The 19,009-nt window shown below is 29.8% G+C and overlaps 1 protein-coding gene across 1 annotated transcript in view; it reads left to right on the top strand.

Annotated features, from left to right (window-relative positions):
- DMAP1 (DNA methyltransferase 1 associated protein 1) overlaps window positions 1-14,980 on the top strand; it is a 57,252-nt gene extending 42,272 nt beyond the window's left edge. The window contains exons 7-11 of the mRNA XM_085815591.1: window positions 5,517-5,624; window positions 6,657-6,851; window positions 7,513-7,581; window positions 7,679-7,751; window positions 14,688-14,980. Coding sequence (XP_085671717.1) covers window positions 5,517-5,624; window positions 6,657-6,851; window positions 7,513-7,581; window positions 7,679-7,751; window positions 14,688-14,902 — 660 coding nt within the window. The 3' untranslated portion in view covers window positions 14,903-14,980. The remainder of the gene's footprint in view (window positions 1-5,516; window positions 5,625-6,656; window positions 6,852-7,512; window positions 7,582-7,678; window positions 7,752-14,687) is intronic.
- Window positions 14,981-19,009: the final 4,029 nt, after the last annotated feature.

Genomic DNA, 19,009 nt, shown 5'->3' with positions numbered 1-19,009 from the left:
ATTTGCATTCCCTTTTTGCATATTCATGGGAAAAGGAAAACAAAGTGAAATGCCAGAAATGCACTGAATATTTTGAATTAATAAACTTCATTTTCAATCTTTTTAAACTTTGTATAATATCCATAAAAGTGATGAATGAAATACACCATAAAGGAAGTAGTTTCTTTCAGTACATTCGGATTCGTATAATATCTGTAAAAGTGACGAATGAAATATACCATAAAGGCGGTAGTTTTTTCAGTACATTCGGATTCGTATAATTTTCATAAAAATAACATGTGGAAAATAACGATAAAGAGTCAACAGTAACTTCGGCCTTTTTTATTCATATAAATTTCGTAAAAGTAACGTGCATAAAATACCATATCCTTATTTCACCAAAATTATACGTATATTTTTGGAGACGTGCTGCCTGGGATGACAGTAACAAAATTTAAGAAAATATGTGCAAAATCAATAGCTATCACTTTTATTTTAATGAAGTGAATACTTATATAGGAGTTGGTGAAAAAGTGCGAAAATTGTAATATTTGTTCACAAGTGTTGATTTTCAGTTGTTATTACAGTTTCGTGGACAGTATCCAGGAGAGTCTATCAATGCCTAGGGAAAGTTGCTTGCCCGATTCATTGAGGTGGCAGGTGATCAGATGGATGGAAATGAGGATGTCACAAGCTGATGCTGCTAGATTTCTCAATGTCTCCTGTAGTATGGTCCACCAACTATGGAATCAGTTTGAATCCGAGGATTCTGTGTTAAAAAGACTTGTTCCAGGCAAACCGTTATTTAGCTCTTTCGGCCCGAAGAAGCTGTATCAGTACTGTCCCAAATGTCATGGCAGATGATTTAGTGGCAACAGGAACAAAAATCTCAGCTACCACAGTGCAAAGACACCTGCATAATACAGGTCTATATGCAAGAAGACCAGTTGTTTGTGTCTCTTTGACCTGAGAATGCAGAGGGGGCCAATTTATGTTGGGTGAGAGAAAACATCTCCTGGACCAGTCAACAATGGGCATCTTTTCTCTTCACAGACAAGTCCAGGTTCCCATTGGAGAGTGATTCAGCTGATCTGCAGGGGCCAACACACCAGATACAACTGATCCCACATTGTAGAAAGGCACAGTTACAGAGGTGGGGGAATAATGGTTTGGGCTGGGATCTCTCTCAGTGGTCATATGACCTGCATGTGTTCCATGGAGGAACTTTGACCGGTGTTGTATTATTAAACTATTGAACAATTAAGAACAATACAACATAAGATATTACAGATGTTACTACCAACTATCATCACTGTATAATTGAATAATCATGTTAATACCTGTATTGTAGTAGGTAAATGTGTGAATATGTGCAACATACATCATTATAATTAGACAATATAGATTTGCATTGTGAAAAACATTGCAGGTAACCCATTCTATGACTAAGGTTTAGTGTAAAATTAATTAATTAAAATAATTACAAAACTAGGTAGGTAAAATCAAACTAATGTTTATTTATGGTGATAAGGATATTTGGTTACATTGCTGATAGAGTCATGATACTCACAATTTTCATTACAATTATTAAGAGGTGGACAACTTTAACTGAAGAACATAAAGGAATAAAACATACCTTTAAGAACATGGTCAGAGGGGCCCCCACAACCTTAATGGAGTAAAATGGAACTATTCACACAAAATCTTGAAAATACATATGTAGTTAGTTCTTAGACATTTTTACAAGGCTTGCAGCATATCTGTTGAAAAGAAAAGAAAGAAGTAAGTGAAATAAATAAAATCAAACAAAGATAACATCAACAATGAGGTCTGGCTCCAGATTTCCGTCCAAGTTAGCCCTTCCGACAGGATGGTTCAGTACGTCTAACCCTCTGAAGGCCATCTCCAGCGTGGAACAAGGATCCAGACTTCTAATTTTGCTTGACTCCAATTATGTGTCCATCCGTTCACCCTGAAGCTCTCGGGGTTCTGCCATGCAGAAGATAGACGTAGGTGTCATTTTTTCGCTGCAGCTTCGTCCAAAAATAAAAAGGTCTATTTTGAAAATCTTTTCTCTGTCTGTCCATTCCTCAATCCACTGCGCAATCACTTTAATAGCTGGCACACTTTTGAAAAATTTGGCGAAGAAGGTGATCAGCAGGAAGCCAAGCACAGCAACCCAAACAGAGAAATCTTCACGGGAAGGGGTTTCCCGACTACCAGAAAGATCCAGCAAGTGCAGTTCAACCATTTGGCCTCCAAGGCCACTCCACTGGGTAATAACTCTCTGCAGATGAAAAACAAGGGGGGGGCACTAGCCTCGCTCAAGGCGCAACTCGACCATGTAGAGCTTCTATCCAACGACTTTTCCCCCCTCATAAATAGCTTGCTGTAGAACCTATCCCTGCTAGAGATGTCAATGAAACCGAGGTCCCGGTTAAGCAAAACTGATGAAGCGCTGATAAGAGAAAATGTGGTGTAATCATTACATGTGTTTTCATGCTTGAGAGAAAGAATTTCGGGGGTGCAGTAATCCTCTGATAGGGATAAATTCCAAGCCGACAGTTGGGATGAGAAAATTTTCAGAACCAGTGAATAGTTATGAATTTAGGACATTAAAACTTAAACTATTACATACAATTAAATTCATTAAAAAAAGGTCAGCACAATATAAATTGTTTCTTCAGTAGCATTTTAAGTATACACACTCATTAACTAGATTGAGTTTCAATTACTATTGATTTACTTACCACCATTCAGAAAATGTGTATTCGACAGCTTTGATAGAAAGAGGGGTAAAAATTAAGTTACCTTACGTTAAAAAAAAAAATTAACACACTAAAAGTGCAGCAAACAAAACTTTAAAATAATTAAAGTTAAAAGTTAAACAACCTTAAGGGTCAAAAACAAAAGGTACAAAAACCAAGTAAACTTAAGTCCCTAAACTGAAATTAAAACTAAACAATTTCAACTTAAGAAAACTTTTAAAGCAACCAAGCCTAAATTTAAAGTTTACAAAAGTTACAGTTTAAACTTACAACCAACTTTAAAAAACTATTAAAAAACCTCTCTGCAGAGATTCCACTGGGTGGCAAAACGTCTGGTGCTTCACACCCATCTGTTGAATCTTACTTGTAAATTCCTTTAAAGTGAAATAAAGATAGATTAGCTTTGGAATTCTGCAAGAAAAGAGGGGGTTGACAAAAGTTTTTATGTGCATTACTAATCATCATGTTAAACATGCATTTGTTTATGGATTAAAATGCAAAAAAAAATTAATAACTTCAATTACTGAGCAAAACAGAATTAGTAAGCAAAACTTAAGTTTGAAAATAGCAATTAATACATAACACCGGTATGAGATATTGAAACGAGATCCTTGATCAGTATGACCACACGTATGCCACTGCTATTGGTCGTGGATTTCTTCTGATGGACGACAATGTGCTACCTCACTGAGCTCAAGTTGCTGAAGAATATCTTGGGTGGGGGGTCACGGTATGGAGCAATAGAATGGCCAGCTCAATCTCCAGACCTATATCCGATAGAGCATCTTTGGGACTAGGTTGAGAGACAGGTTTCTGCATTCATTAAAGAGTTGTTTAGTGAACATGTCCTGTAAATTTCTTGTTTCTATGCTGCTTTATTCTCAAATTAAACACAAAAACATGCTGTTCCTTAACTTTTGGAGAGCAGTGCATTTTTGCTTAGTAATTAAATGTATTCTTTATTAGAATATTACAAAGTATATCTGCATTTAGGAGTATGGAGAAATAAAATATCATCTCTTATTCATTTTATTAAACAGTTGTAAATCTATTCTTAATGCATACTGATTTTTTTCCATTCTAAAATTTAAAAAAAAAAAAAAAAAAAATTATTTAAATATTAATTTCTTTGTAAATACAAGAAGGTTTAAATTATTTACATGTGGTTAAAAATACAATGTATAAAAAAGGTGAAGCATTGTTTAATCTTAAAATGTTAAAATTTCTGTTTCATTAATTTTTACTTTATGAGCATTTTCTGGAATTAAAAGGTTGTTTGCACATTTTTTGAACAATTTTGATAAAACCAATAACTGAATTTAATGAAACATTAAAAGCAATTGGTAAGAGCTTCTTCATCAAAACATAAATTATTGTTTTCTGCTGTCAAAATTTTTGAGTTAAAAATTGGCACAATAAGTAAAGTTTAGATAAAGGGCTACATTTTATTCACTTTCCAGAGAAAATTATTCTCATTTTTAAAACAAAAGTGATGCTAGAATATTAGGATCAAGATATCTAATAGCCTGATAAACAGAGAGTGCTTAAAAATATTTTACTGCGTTAAATTGTTCAAAAAGTATGTATGCACGCTCTGTGTATAATTTCCAATAGTCTCTTTTTTTAGCAATTCAAAGCATTATATCTTCAATTTTTGTATTTTGTCTTGCATTTCAAAATTTTACTTTTTAGGATGAAAGAAAAAAAAAAAAAAAAAAAGAAGGGAAAAAAAATCACTTTTATTTGTGAAAATACAGAGTTTTTAGTTAAATCCTATGCATTATGACTTTTAAGGAATTCTTTTAAGTTTTTTTATTCAGATATTTTATATATTATTAGGTTTAAGTGTTTTTATTGCGGTGAAATGTGAAATTAAATAATATTAATAATTGCTTAGTTAACTGAGAGAAATCTAATAAGTATAGGTTAGCATACTTGTCTATTTCTGATACAATGACTTGTTAATTCCTTTGGTAACAAATGCATAAAAAAAATAATAATTATTATTCATAATGAGAGCCAGGAGGTCTCTACATCCAGAAGGTATAATCTCATTGCTGTTCTAAAAGCAGTGCAATTAGGTTGTAGGTTTTTTCATATCTGGTTTAAACCAAAACATATTTTTAATATGGAAGCTATTGGAATATCATTAGAGTTTAACTTTTCTTGCTTTCATTAAGAATTGAACTGTTTTCTTCTGTTGCATGAAGATTCACTTTGCAGTCTGCAACACTGTGCTCTAACAGAAGAGCCTCAAGGTGTATAATGCTGCTACTGTTTCTTTTGCACTTTCTCTGATATCTGATAACACTCTTTTGTAGATTTTGGAAAAACAGCATGATACAAATTTGGATACATGGCTTAGTTATTCAGTAAGACATTCTTATATGCAGCAATAATAGGAAGAGACATAATTCAAACAATGAAATATCTTGCCCTTAACAACAAATGTACTAAATTTATATTTTATTGATAATTTCAAATGTTGAGGATGTATAATATTTGATTTTTAGATTGATACAGGTATGAAATTTAAATTAGATATAGCATGCAATAAGAATGTAAATATTACATTGACTTCATACTGTTAGTATTTATTTCATGAAATTGTTAATGATTAATAATAATAATAAAAATTTATCAATAGAAAAGTTTTTTAAAGTTTGTGTTTCACACTTGGACAGTCTATAGAATTTTTTGTTATTAAGCATATGTTATATAGAGTTTTGCTTTAATAATGCTTTTAATATTGTTAATTTTGAAATGCAGGTAAGAGCTGTAGGCAACATTGAACCAAAACTTATTGCCTATGATGCAGATCATGAAAGGAGGAGGAAGGAGCAACTTATTAAATTATACGATCGAACTCCTGAACAGGTAAGAGCCTATTCTGATTTACACCATTCTTTATTTCAGAATACCATCGACAGTAGAAAGGAGACTCCTCTAAACAACAAAATTTAGGGATGGCAAAATTTTTAGAATTTAGGAAGCTGCTGAGAATTTAGGATTCACCGAGATTCCACTGGGTGGCAAAACGTCTGGTGCTTCACACCCATCTGCTGAATCTTACTTGCAAATTCCTTTAAAGTGAAATAAAGATAGATTAGCTTTGGAATCCTGCAAGAAAAGAGGGGGTTGACAAAAGTTTTTATGTGCCTTACTAATCATCATGTTAAACATGCATTTGTTTATGGATTATTTTGTGCATATGAAGAAGACATAAGTATTTTTAACATTTTTTCTGCATCATGACCAGAACAAGAGGCAAAATTTAAATTTATAATATATTGTTCTTAGAAATTTCTTTGTTAAATTGAAAACATTTGTCACTATTGCAGTAAACTTCAGTTTATTGAATTTAAACTACCATTTATTTGTCATATTCAAAGCCCTCTTCACTATATTAATGTAAAATTATTTTACATTATGAAGGGTTATTGTACAAATAACTAGGAATCATCTTCTACTTAGAAATGCAGTACCTTCTGGTTCAGAGTTTGCTATATCTTGAGACATTCATAACATTTTATATGTGTGTTTTATCAAATATATGTATTATTAAAATTAATTATAGTTTTTTGAAAACTAAAAGTATGATGTTTATTATGGAACACATGATAGGGTGATATCTTGTACAGTTTTATCAGAAATTTAAAATTCAACTTTGATAGTAAAACTAAGGAAAAAATTTAAATGGTAATAAAAATATGAAAAAAAAATTCTTGATTATTTTATATTCTGTAAATAAAGTATTTTGAGATTAGTTTTTCTTATCAATTTGGAATTAGTTGTTTTACATCTTAAATTATAAAATGATTGTGTATAATCTGTTGTGAACTAATTTGTTATGTGAACGTTTTGCTTTTATAAATTTTCAGTGTAATTCTGCTTACTATTTTATTTAAGGTTGAAGAGGAGCAGACTTTGTTGAATGAACTACGGAAGATAGAATTGCGGAAGAAAGAGAGAGAAAAGAAAACTCAAGATCTTCAAAAATTGATTACTGCTGCTGACAGTAATCAGGGTGAAACTAAGCGCCTTGAAAAGAAAGGACCTAAGAAGAAGGTGGTTCAGCAGAAAAATATAAAAACAGAAAGCACTGTAAGAGCAAAAGCATTTACTGAAATTTTTTTGTGTGTTGAATTACTATATAAATAATTAACTGAAAATTGAGATTGTTAATGTCATAGCACAATTTTTTTAGTTAGAAAAATTCATTGCTTAATGTTATAAAATAGTATTATTTTAAGCTCCATTTGCTTAAAAATTGTAACAGCAATATTTAACTTTTCCATTGAAGTGTACTCTAAGGTACTTAACTTTATAGTGGATGCCATTTACATTTTAAAATATTTAAAATGTAAAGTATTATAGAGTTCTGATCAAATTTCTATCAGTGTAAATTTAAGGTATTGTATAAAAATGTGTCATGTCATAAATTTAAAATTAATATAATCTTTAAAGCATATGTTACTCATATTTTATTCATTTCTTAAATTGGATAGAAGTATGGATCTGTGATCAAATATTAAATAGGTATTTATTTAATTATGCGATTCTTTTTAAACATTTCATGTTATTCTGTGTTGACTATGCAATATTTTTAATTTCATTTTCATTATAAGTATTTGCATTTCTGCCTTACATCACCAGAACTTATCTGCAATAAAAGTGTATTTAAAGTCCTAATAATATTTTTTTCTATGAAAGTAAGTATGTTTGTATAGTAAAATTTATAATTCTTGCAACTTTAATTTTTTAGAGTGTTGATTCAGCTGGAATAAAGTTTGCTGACTTCAAAGGAAGTGGTGTAACCCTGAGAAGCCAAAGGGTATTTTACCTTGTTTATTTACCTATGAAAATAAATATGTTTTTTGAATACTAATTCATATATTTCTGAATGTACAAAAAATTATTTCTATACTCAGATGAAGCTGCCAGCATCTGTTGGACAAAAGAAAGCTAAAGCTATCGAACAGCTTCTAAAAGAACTTGATATTGGTAAGATAAGACCTGAAAATTTATCAACTAAGTATTCTTTTTAAGAAATTAAATTTTTATCAAGAAACTTAAAATGTATGATTATGCATTATAAAGAACTAACTTTTATATTATAATGCTATTTAAATATCATATGTCCTGAAGATGAAATTTATTTAAAATAGGGGCATTATGCAGCATTTTAATGAATATAGCAATCAGTGAGGAAGGCATGTCATTTCTTATCAAAAAGAAAACTAATTTAAGATAAACAATTTGGTTTAAATATTTTTTTGTTCTTTGTTAGCCTCAGGTACTTCAGGTCTGTACCTCAAGTACAGAATAATTATCTTAACTAATGTAGAATAATGAAAGGACAAGTCAGATGTCTTACTTTACTTGTCATAAAGTGCTAAAAGCAGAGGCAATAATTTTTGAGTGTTAAATATCCATTATCCTATCTTGTCCCCCTCAAAAAAAAATTCACTACTTAAAAAACATTTAGAAATAATATTTGACGAATTTCAGCAACTTTTTTTTTTTTTTTTTTTTTAAGAAATTTTCTTATTCAAGTATTATGTCCGTTACTTATTCAAATATTATGTTTGTTGTTATAACGGAATGAAAAAAATAGGAAGTGATTCCATAAAACATTAGATTTCAATTTATGGTCAATATATTTCTTATCCCCTTCAAAATTAATCCCTTTACATTTGCATGAAAATTTTTTCTAATCCTTGAAATAGTTTTAAAGCTTTTTATAGGGAGAAATTTTTTTAAGTCTTGCAACAAATTTTCTTTTATTGCATTAATAAATTCGAAAGTCGTGACCATGAAGTTATAGTGCCATATGAGGTAAATAAGGAGCTTAGGAGAGTTATATTTATTGTATTTTTGCTAAAATTTTACAGACAACAAAAATATTGTTCAAATAATACTCTTTATTATTGTGTTCTCTGTCAGCAGTTTGTAAGGAATTTAGCCATTTGATAAAAATTCATGATGCACATTGCTGCAAAAGAAAACAGTCATCATTACTTTTGTTGTTGTTATTGAACTTCAAACATCATTTATTTGTTGTACTATTTCTACATAAAAGTGTAGATCTATTTTTCATCATAAGTAAAAATAAGTGCTAAGAATTTGCTTTGAGAAAGCATGTGTCGAGCCATAATCAAGCTCGATTTAGAGCTGGAGGTGGCAGGTTGTTCAGGCTCACCGTATATTCTTTTCCTAATGATATTTTCATGGGTAATCAACTTTTCATTGCCGGTTATCATTCGGTTCAAGAAGGGACCATTTTTATTCCAAGCAAAGAGGCTATGCATATGACAACTTGATCATGCCAATTTTTTTCACTTAACTCATGAAGCACCCATTTGAAATATTTATGAACCAATTCTAAGTATCCTTTGAGCACTATGACTGGCTTTATTTGGTTATAAGAGTTTTTGTCATTTGGTATATATCAACTTATAATTTAAAATATTTTGCTTTCTTACTTCCTTCAATAATATAAATGTCATCAAAATGAATGTAAGTTTATGAAAATAGAGACTAAAATAAGTAAGTATACAAACTTAGTTAATAAAGGCTGTTTACATAGAGGTCTTCATGACAGATTAAAAAATCTGAACTGCTCAGATGGTTAAGACTGGTCCAGAATGGTTTGTTGAACTGAATTAGGCTTTCTTGCAATCTTCAGTATTGTCAAAAAATGATCTTGCCAGGGTTTGTACGGTCCTTAAAAGTCCTTAGATTTTATGAAATCGATTTTTGGTCCTTAAAAGTCCTTAATTTTGGTCAAAATCAACAGAAGGTCCTTAATTTTAATCATCTGAAATTTCTGTTTTTACGACTGTCATTTTGACTGTAAATTAGCATTTTGAGGAATATTTTTGGCAACTCACTGCCGTATGTATGGTAATCTTTTTAATGGGTTCATGAGTTATAATTTGTTTCTATTTCTAATATAAATGATGGGATACTCGAGTTTCTAAGCAAGAAGTGAAACATAAGCATTTCAAAATTCATTTTTTCTAGTAAAGAGCTCTTAAACAACTTTTAGCTTTTGCGGATGTGAATTCTTTTATTAAAGGGTTCTAAATTTGGCGACTTTTCAACATTTTGGCGATTTTAAGATTAGTTTCTATAGAAACTTTTTAATTCCAAAATCTGAGAATTTTTCGACAACTTTTTTAAAATATCGTAACATTGATAAATCTTATTAAAATAATGGTAGTATATTGAAATTATATTTAAAAAATAACATTAAAATAAAGCATTTTTATTTTTCGCTGTCATATTATAAAGTGTCATTTTGGTAACTTATACAATATTTTAAATCTGAAAAATAAACAAGGTATAATGCTATAAAGCATAATTTATGAAACTGCTCTTAGCAAAAGCAAAATTAGCTATGTAATTAATTAAAAATGTCTTGTTTTTAATTTTTTCATAGTAAGAGCTTTTCTCATGTAATTGTCTCAGAATATTCAAAATTCTCAGAATGTGCATCTGTTTTCTCTATAAAATTAATTTTATACTTTTTCCCTCCTACTTTTTTCCAAAATATTTCTGGCATTTTTTCTGTTACAGAAATGGTAGAGATAATTTTTCTGTAGGATTTTAGACATTGCAGCTTGGAAAGTTTAGAAGGATTTGAAGGCAAGATTTATAGACCCACTATTCTAGAAGATTCGAGAAATATGTGACAAAATGAAAAATGTCTCCATGATATCAACACGTAGTGGATGTATTTTACAGAAAGTTTGCAGTGAATTTCTTAATTTTGGGAGAACATCTGGAAGAACAATGAAAACATAATATTTGAATGTATTACTTCTGATACTAGAATCTTAACATGTTTATCTTCTCTTTATTTTCTCTACTTTTCACTAGACAGAAGCATGGAAAATATCAAAAATGCTTCTGATCTTATCACATGGGTGGGCATTATAGAAAGGGATTTTTTTTATTAATAAAGAAATTGAAAACTTGCAGTTTAAAAGATTCATCTAATATTAATATAATTAATATAATATGCATCATACACATAGCTGGAAATAGGCATTTTCCCACCTGATGCAATCTCTGTGGATCCTAAATTCTGCTGCCTACTGCCTTTCTAAATTCTGCTTCCAATGCTTGCTTTAAATTCTAAAAGTTTTGCTATTTCTAGATTTTGTTGATTGGTGTGTCACTAAATTCTAGAAATTCTGCCACATCAGCTTTGTAACCGTCCTTTACTATATATATTTCATATTGCTTCTGAATGTTCATATTACTAAAGAAATAAAATTAGCCACTTTTTCTGTACTTTCTAAATGCATTTAGTATTTTTAGAATTACGGAAATCCTTAATTAAATCCAAAATTCTAAAATAAAAAGGAAACGTGTTGAAGAAAGAAACTGAGTACATAAAGGAAATTATTCTTCAAAGATATGTGCAGTTATTATTATACAAATTACCCAATTGTTTGATTTCAACCTTTACTATAATTTCCCATTTCTATTTCCTCATATGATAGAGTTATTGAGCCAGATTAAATTACAATTAAATTGTATAATCTTTGACCACTAGTCCACATTATTAGTTTGAATTTGACTGTTCTAATTTAATTACGTCACCGTGAGCTATAATTGATTTTGTTAACATCAGAACATGCCTTTATGTTCTAAGTTCTTTTTAAATAAGAGGCTTATTTAAACCTTTGTCTGATATTGTAGTTAATTTCAGACATAGCGATAATTCTGTCGGAGGTTTTAGACTATTTAACTTTTACCAGATCAATTAAACCCTCATAGGTACATTATGGAGAGGTTGATAAGTTAGGAGATGAAGCACGCAGAAACTAGTGAGAGCATTGGTTTGCATATTGAGATAAATCTCTAATTGTTAGAAAAGATGCTTAATAGAGAAGGAAATCAATATAAACGTTCAAATATGACCAACTATCGTAAGTGTAAAATATTTAATGCTACTTGATAAATTGCATAGTTTATTTTATTCTTAAACTTATTAACAATTATGTTAATTAATTCAGGTTTAGTAATAATGCGTACTACTTAGGGATCTATTTTATTTTTAGGAGGGTATTACAAATGTGAAATTCAGGCATAGATAATATCTTCAATTGAATTTATTCAGTTCCCGTTTGCTCACAGGTCCTTAATTTTTTTCATTAATGGTCCTTAAAAGTCCTTAAAAGTACTTAATTTCTGTGTGCAGAAATGTGTACGAACCCTGCTTGCTCTATCAGGATCTTACCAATATCGTCATTAGTTAAAGATGGTTGCCCAAAGTTTGGCTTAGCATTAAGGTCCAAGTTTCATGCATCAAAATTTTTAAATCATCTCCTGTACATTGTGTCTGAAACTGCATTTTATTCAAAAACTCACTAAAGTTTGACATGCTTCTGTAGCTTTTTTTTTCCCTTGTTGGAATTCATGTAAAATACTGTATGGTACATGAATTTTATCATTAGCCATGTTTATAAATCATGTCTTACTTAATAATAAGTTATTAATAATTAAGTGTAGGACTAACGTTAGAACTAACTTCTGCTCACTGGATACAGTAAAACAATGCATCATATTCAATGTAGAAAGTTTGATGTTATGTAGTGGAGCAATTTTGTTAGAGACAGTTGATGGATAATCCTTTTCCTAACATAAATTTGCAAAACTTTAAATGCTTATGAAGTGGCTGTAGAGTTCTATGGGAGAAATTTTAACATTGATGTTTTGTATATTTTGGGTGAAGAATAGAACAGTTTTCTTATTCTTATTCTAAATAAATTTAAAAAATTTAACCAGTTAATGTAAATAAAAAAAAAAATGTTCCATTTTATGTAGAGCATTGTATTTTGTATTTCTATGCATGCTTTCCAAAATGTGTTCATTAAAGCATGCAAATGCATGGACAGTTACTGAGAAAATGATATTTACTGTATATGAGCATGTTTCCATGTATTACAAAGGGCATTAAAATGCCTTATGTTAGCTAGTGACTCTATTTCAGAATAACTTAAAAAAACTGGCAAAAGCATCAAAAGAGATGGTTTTGTTGTTTAACCATCAAGAATGCTAAAAGCCAACAGATTATCTAACCACCAAGAGTATCATAAGAGACAGCTTTAATTTTATTTGTGACATGACAGCTTCCAGTTCAGATTTATAATATACTCTGCAATAAATTTATTTAATTATTTTCAGTTTGAGTAGAAATAATTCATTACAGAAGGCACTTATTTAAACAAGTGTAAGTAACTTTTCATTTCAACAGTTTTCTGGTATGTAAATACTGACAATTGCATCCACATTCGTATTAACATACGTGTGTACATGCTAGGCGCTAATTTTGAACTTGTTTTTTCTTTCGTATCTTTTGTAATTTGTTACTTTGGCTACTTTACTGATTTCTTAATATTTATATATATATATATATATATAAATTTATTGCCTAATAAACTGCCATAATAAGCACAATATTATTGTGGATGAATCAGTTATGTAAACTTCGAATCATTTAAAATCATCTGAAATTTTCCTCTGTTTGTCACATGAAGGTTTGTATCATGACAAATATCAGTATTTTCATAGGTAATACATTCTATTAAAACCTAAAAGGTTTTTCATTTAAAAGTAATACTTCTTAAAGTATTAAGTAATTCTTAAGTAAATTAAATTGTTTTGTCGGTTATTTAAAAAAAATGTTTTAGCAAGTAAAATGTCATAAAAATATTACGTACTCCTGGTATTATAGAATTATATTTTTTAGGTAGGGAAATTTAATAAATTGGAACCCAGATCTGTGAAAAAAATTGATGTGCTTAGTTTGAGTTCTATCTCATAATTTCAATAACTAATCTTCTTTTAGAGCAGAGGATTACTACTACTTGTGTCAGGAGTTCCTACACAGGCTATAATAAGATATATGTGGGTGTGTGGTGGAAATAAAGTATGCAAAAGGGGCATACTATGATATAAATCTTTTAACAGCTTTTCATTCCACCTATTTCTATGTGTGTAGCATGTTCAAGAGCAAGACTGTCTGTTACTAGATTTCTTCAAATTAAAATCCAAAATGTAATTCATCACAGATTGATTAATGTCTATGACAAAAAATACATGAATGATAGTATTATTTGTAAATAGCATCAGTAACAAAAAGACAAACAAATTCCATAAGAAGAAAGGTCAAGGAAAAATTTAAAGGAAATCAGTTCCCACAGACTGTCTTCATATGACTTGTCTATTTGCCCTTTTTCAGATTTCTGGTTCCATTTCCTTCTAATAATCTCCCACACAAATATTTTGCAATTCTTTTTAGTTTTATTTTGGCCTTCTGCTTTAAGGAATTCAGCAGCAGAATGTCTTGTACTTAGTAGAAGCACCAATTGAATTAGAAGTATTTACTCACTGCTATAGAAGTGAATGAGTATTGTTTATAAATAGCATCAGAGTTACAGAAAGGCAAACAAATTCCATAAGAAGAAGAGTCAAGGAAAAATGTGAAGGAAATCAGTTACCACAGACTGTCTTCACATGATTATGTATTTGCCCTTTTACAGACTTCTGGTTCCATTTCCTTCTAATAATCTCCCCCACAGATATTTCACAATTATTTTTAGTTTTATTTTGACATACTGCTTGAAGGAATTGAGCAGCTGAATGTCTTGCACTTAGTAGAAGCACCAATTTAATTAGAAGTATTTACTCACGTGCTACAGAAGTGGATGAAAAGATAATAATTATGATGGTTAACACAACATAGAGTGTATCTAACTTTTTCATATATTAAAATTTTTCTTTGTTTGAATTTCCTTCCCCCTTCCCTATGCTGTACAGAATTTGATTTAAAAAATTAGTCTTTGTTTAATATATCTGGTAATTATTTTGCTTCATTAGAAAATTTGCAATAAAATATTTATATATCTTTCTTTTTTATCTTAGAACCTAATCCTATTCCCACTGAAGATATCTGCACCCATTTCAATGAGTTACGCAGTGATATGGTTCTTCTATATGAACTGAAACTTGCATTGGCAAATTATGAGTTTGAATTACAAACATTAAGGCATCAAACAGAGGCTCTAATGCCTGAAAAAATAAAAGAAGAGCCTACATCTTTGACTTCCATGAACCAGAGTGGTGGAAAAGGTGAATGAGTGTATGTATGAAGAGAAAAAAAATCTGTATATATTTAACGTAATTTGTATGCTATATAAAATATTCTAAGAATTTCAGCTGTAAAATTTTATTATTTCATATTCACACTCCATTTTATAGCTTGATTATTTTTCATGAAGTTTTATAAATGAATAAAATATATCACATTTTCATTCTCTGAATGCCAGTCAGATATACCTTGTTTACTTATTAGCAGATGGTGTTTCATTGACATTTTAAAATCAAGACAAAATGTCTATCAAATCTACAATTTCTAGCTCTATATCAAAACCGCATGTAATTTTAAATGTTTTCAAATTTTCTGTTTTTTAAAATGAACCATTAAAACCCAACATGTGAATTCTTTGCAACTGAATATCTGATGTTTATCAGTAGCCATTTATATTATTTGGTGAAATAATAACAGTCAGCAGCGTGATACTAAAAAACGACTTTTAAATGTATTCATTTTTAAAAGCATAATTTTAAAAAAATTAAGTAGGAAGAAGTTAATTAGCAAATGATAGAAACCGTGCATATCCATTTTATTGAATTCTAAATTTAAATCCTAATGTAATTAGAAATGGAAATAAGTTTATTCTTTTTTTTTTTTTTTTTTTTTTTCCTAAAGTAAGTAAATTGTTATTTGCCAGTGCTTTGTTGTTTAAAAATGATAGCTAATTTTTTCCTACTTTGGTATCAGATTTAATATGTGCTGTATCTTAAAAGGTAAATCAAATAATTATATCTAAAAGAGAATGTCATCAATTAAATCTGTATCAAATAATAATCATTTTTCAGTGCATAATCACACTAATTTTCATGAAGAAACACTCTAATGAAAGTAAGAATCTAGTTCAAACAGCATTCTCTAAATTCTTTTGTCACAATTGTGAATAAAAAATTAGTCAGTATAATAAATTTAACTAAACTCTCTCTCTCTTTTTTTTAATGTGTAGTGTATTAAAAAATTTCAACTAACAGGCAATTCTCAAGGAGAAGACATATCAGCAAATGTAATTATTTAAAAAATGTTTTTTCTATGCTTTTAGTTTTAGATTTAAAAAAAAAAAAAAAAAAAAAAAAAAAAAAAAAGCTAGTTCAAAGCTTGATGGAAAGTTGATTCTTTAAAGAGGAAAGTCTTTTGGTATAATTTAAGTGTTTTATGTAGTGATAAAAAAAAAAAGAGTTTTAACAGAAAAAGAGAATGCTTTCAAAATATGCAAGAAAAGGGTATTTTAATAAGTCTGATTGGGCCTGGGCTATAACTTCATCCTCTAAGATGCTAGCTGATTTTCCAGGAAAAATAATATTAAATATTTTTCCTGCATCAGGCATAGAAAATGGTTGCCTTTATTACAAATGTTGATAATAATACTTTTGGGCTAGTAAAAAACAATACAATTTATTATATCCTTGCAAGTAGTTCTTAAAACATTTTCTAGTTAAATCATATATTTATACAGTGTAGTTTATAAATATGTACACTAGGTACCATAGTTTGGTTTCATCTTGCAAGTTAGACCATGTGCCATGACACTGAAAGTAGCTTAGAAAATATTTTCATAGCATTTATTTAGGGGCAGTACAGAACTACTTTTAGATGCATAATTTTTATAATATCAAATGTTCTGATTTATTAATGCGCACTTTAAATGCAAGTAAATAACTCTACTTCTCGCTCGAAATAGTGCCGCACCAAGAACAAAACATTACAAACCACAGCAACGAGTTGTATGAGAGGTACAGAAGCAATTTCACTTTTAAAACCATCTAACTTTTTTCACCTTTCTTGCACTTTAGTCTAACTTGCATACGAAAATTGTTCAAAAGTAAAGGAGGAAATTTAGAAACTAAATATTTTACCAAAGGTATGATGTCATTAAGTTAGTACATATAAGTCAAAAAGAAATTCATTTGTAGCACACAAATGAAATTCTCTTTGAGAAAAGCATAGAACCTAGCACAGTTAGTAGTTGGTGGAGTAAGTGATTTTTTAAACTCAGGGGTATATAAAAAGATTTAACAGCTTTTTTAACTTTTAAGAGGTTGTAGATTAAAGCATCCTTAGGAATCTGGCAGTGTGGGCCTTCATTTATAAGTCTCGTGACTCCAATCAATGTATGTGTGTTTCTCCATAACAATAATCTGTCCACCCTTATCAGCATCGGAAATTATGTTTGTATTAGAATGAATTTCAGGCCTTTCTTTCCTTTTTGCAAGATTCGAATTCATGTTATGAGTAATTAGGTGCTGGCTTGTATCCTTCTTTCTTTCTGAAATTTTAGAGAATTTAAAAGCTTTTTCAGCAGGGACTGTGCTTTGAGGAAAAGTGCCTTTTTCCTGTGAAAGTTCACCTTTAGGTACCTTCAGGTGATTTGTCTTTTGTGTAAAACATACCTTAAGATGGTATCTTTCCTGTGAAACATTCATGAAGATTTATCTTATGTAGTTAATGACTTTCAAACAGATACTTTCATAATGCTTTTATAGTTCTTTCTCGTCTGTCTTTCTTCTTTTAATTGTTTCTCCTCTGTCTTCATTCTTGCTATCATTCGAACTTTTCAACAAAGTTCTTCCAGTTTGAATTGTTTGCCCACTTGCGACATTAGGGTTTTTGCTTCGTCATTCTATGGGGTTATGGGATGCTTCATTTACAGAAGTTGGTTCCTCTTTTTGTTTATATTTCTCTTTGATCACACTTTTTTTGTGCAGTATTTCTTTGTTAATTTTTTCTTCCATCAGTAGTCATCTTTCATTGTGTATTGTATTGTTTTCTTTAGTTTTTTCATTCTGACTGATTTTTTTCTATTAATCGTTTTGTGCATTCCCTATTTTATAATTTTGTGTTCACCACATTTTCGTGCTTTCCTTTTTGGAATATGCAGACCAACAAGAACCGATTTCCTTTTTGCACCTTAAGCATATTAAATCTTAATCATCTCCAATTTTTGCTTAAAAGCAAACATCGGAATATCATTCCCAAATTTATACAAGTAGTATTAAATCTTTTGTTCATGTTTTGAAAATTATGCATTAATTCAAATTGTTATTTCTTTATCACAGTATAAAAAATGTGCAGATTTTTGTATAAAACTGAATATGAATTATATAACCGTATTTAAAAATATTAAAATATAGCTTCAACTTTTCAAAAACATCTAATCTTTCAGTTCCTCAAATCATCGTCTTTAGTGAAAAAGCTTTCAAATTCTCTAAAATTTGAGAAACACAGAAGGATGCAATGTGCCGCTTAATTATTTATAATGTAAATTTTAATAACAAATTGTTTGTTTTGAATCTTAAGGGAAAGGAAGTTCTTAAGTGGAATTCATTCTAATCGTCATTATAATTTCCAAAGCTCATAAGGGTGGACAAATCATGGTTATGGACAAAAACACAGAACCTTTGCTTGCTAAAATGGTTATTTGAGATCTGTTACCATTGATAGAGGATTTTCTACTGTGGTTATTCAGAAAGCCTTTTAAAAATTTTCATCTCGCCATCAAAGAAGACATTCCGCTGTTAGAAATAACGTTAATAACCTTGTCATGTTTCCATTTCACCCTTCTATCAATTAAAAAATTGCATGGATTCTGCATAAGTTCAATTTTCAATTCATTATCTCAATTATCTTATTATCAATAAAATCAATGGTTCGATTTTGAAAAAATTCCATAATGCTAGCTTTGTAAAAATTATTCAAAAAGCTGAATTGGATTTTTTTGAAGCTTTTCACGTTCACAATGATTTGTGTCGATTAGTTAATGGATTTATTTCCAATTCAGTCCTTCCTAATGCTTTCAGTATTCTGTTGTTTTAATTTTTCAATTTTCATTACTATTTTTGCCTACAGATAGTGATACCTACTCTTTTGCTTTATTCCTTTTGGGTATTAATACAGCCATGACTTTCCCTTCGTTGCAGATTTCTTGGCTTTTGATGAAGAGGTACCTGTACACTGCGCAAAAAAAGGGGGGGGACAGTTCTATATCTCCCTGGGCCGATTGATCGATCTCTACTGGGCCGATTGACGAAATTCAAACTACTTTTTTCATGTCTCGAAAGTGCGACTTAGGATATATATTATATATAGCATTGTTCTA

This window comes from Stegodyphus dumicola, chromosome 4 (assembly GCF_044657685.1).
Source record: "Stegodyphus dumicola isolate Sdum_Otavi_A_Nest chromosome 4, ASM4465768v1".
In the NCBI taxonomy this organism is placed as follows: domain Eukaryota; kingdom Metazoa; phylum Arthropoda; class Arachnida; order Araneae; family Eresidae; genus Stegodyphus; species Stegodyphus dumicola.
This window is presented reverse-complemented; position numbering and strand designations above follow the sequence as displayed.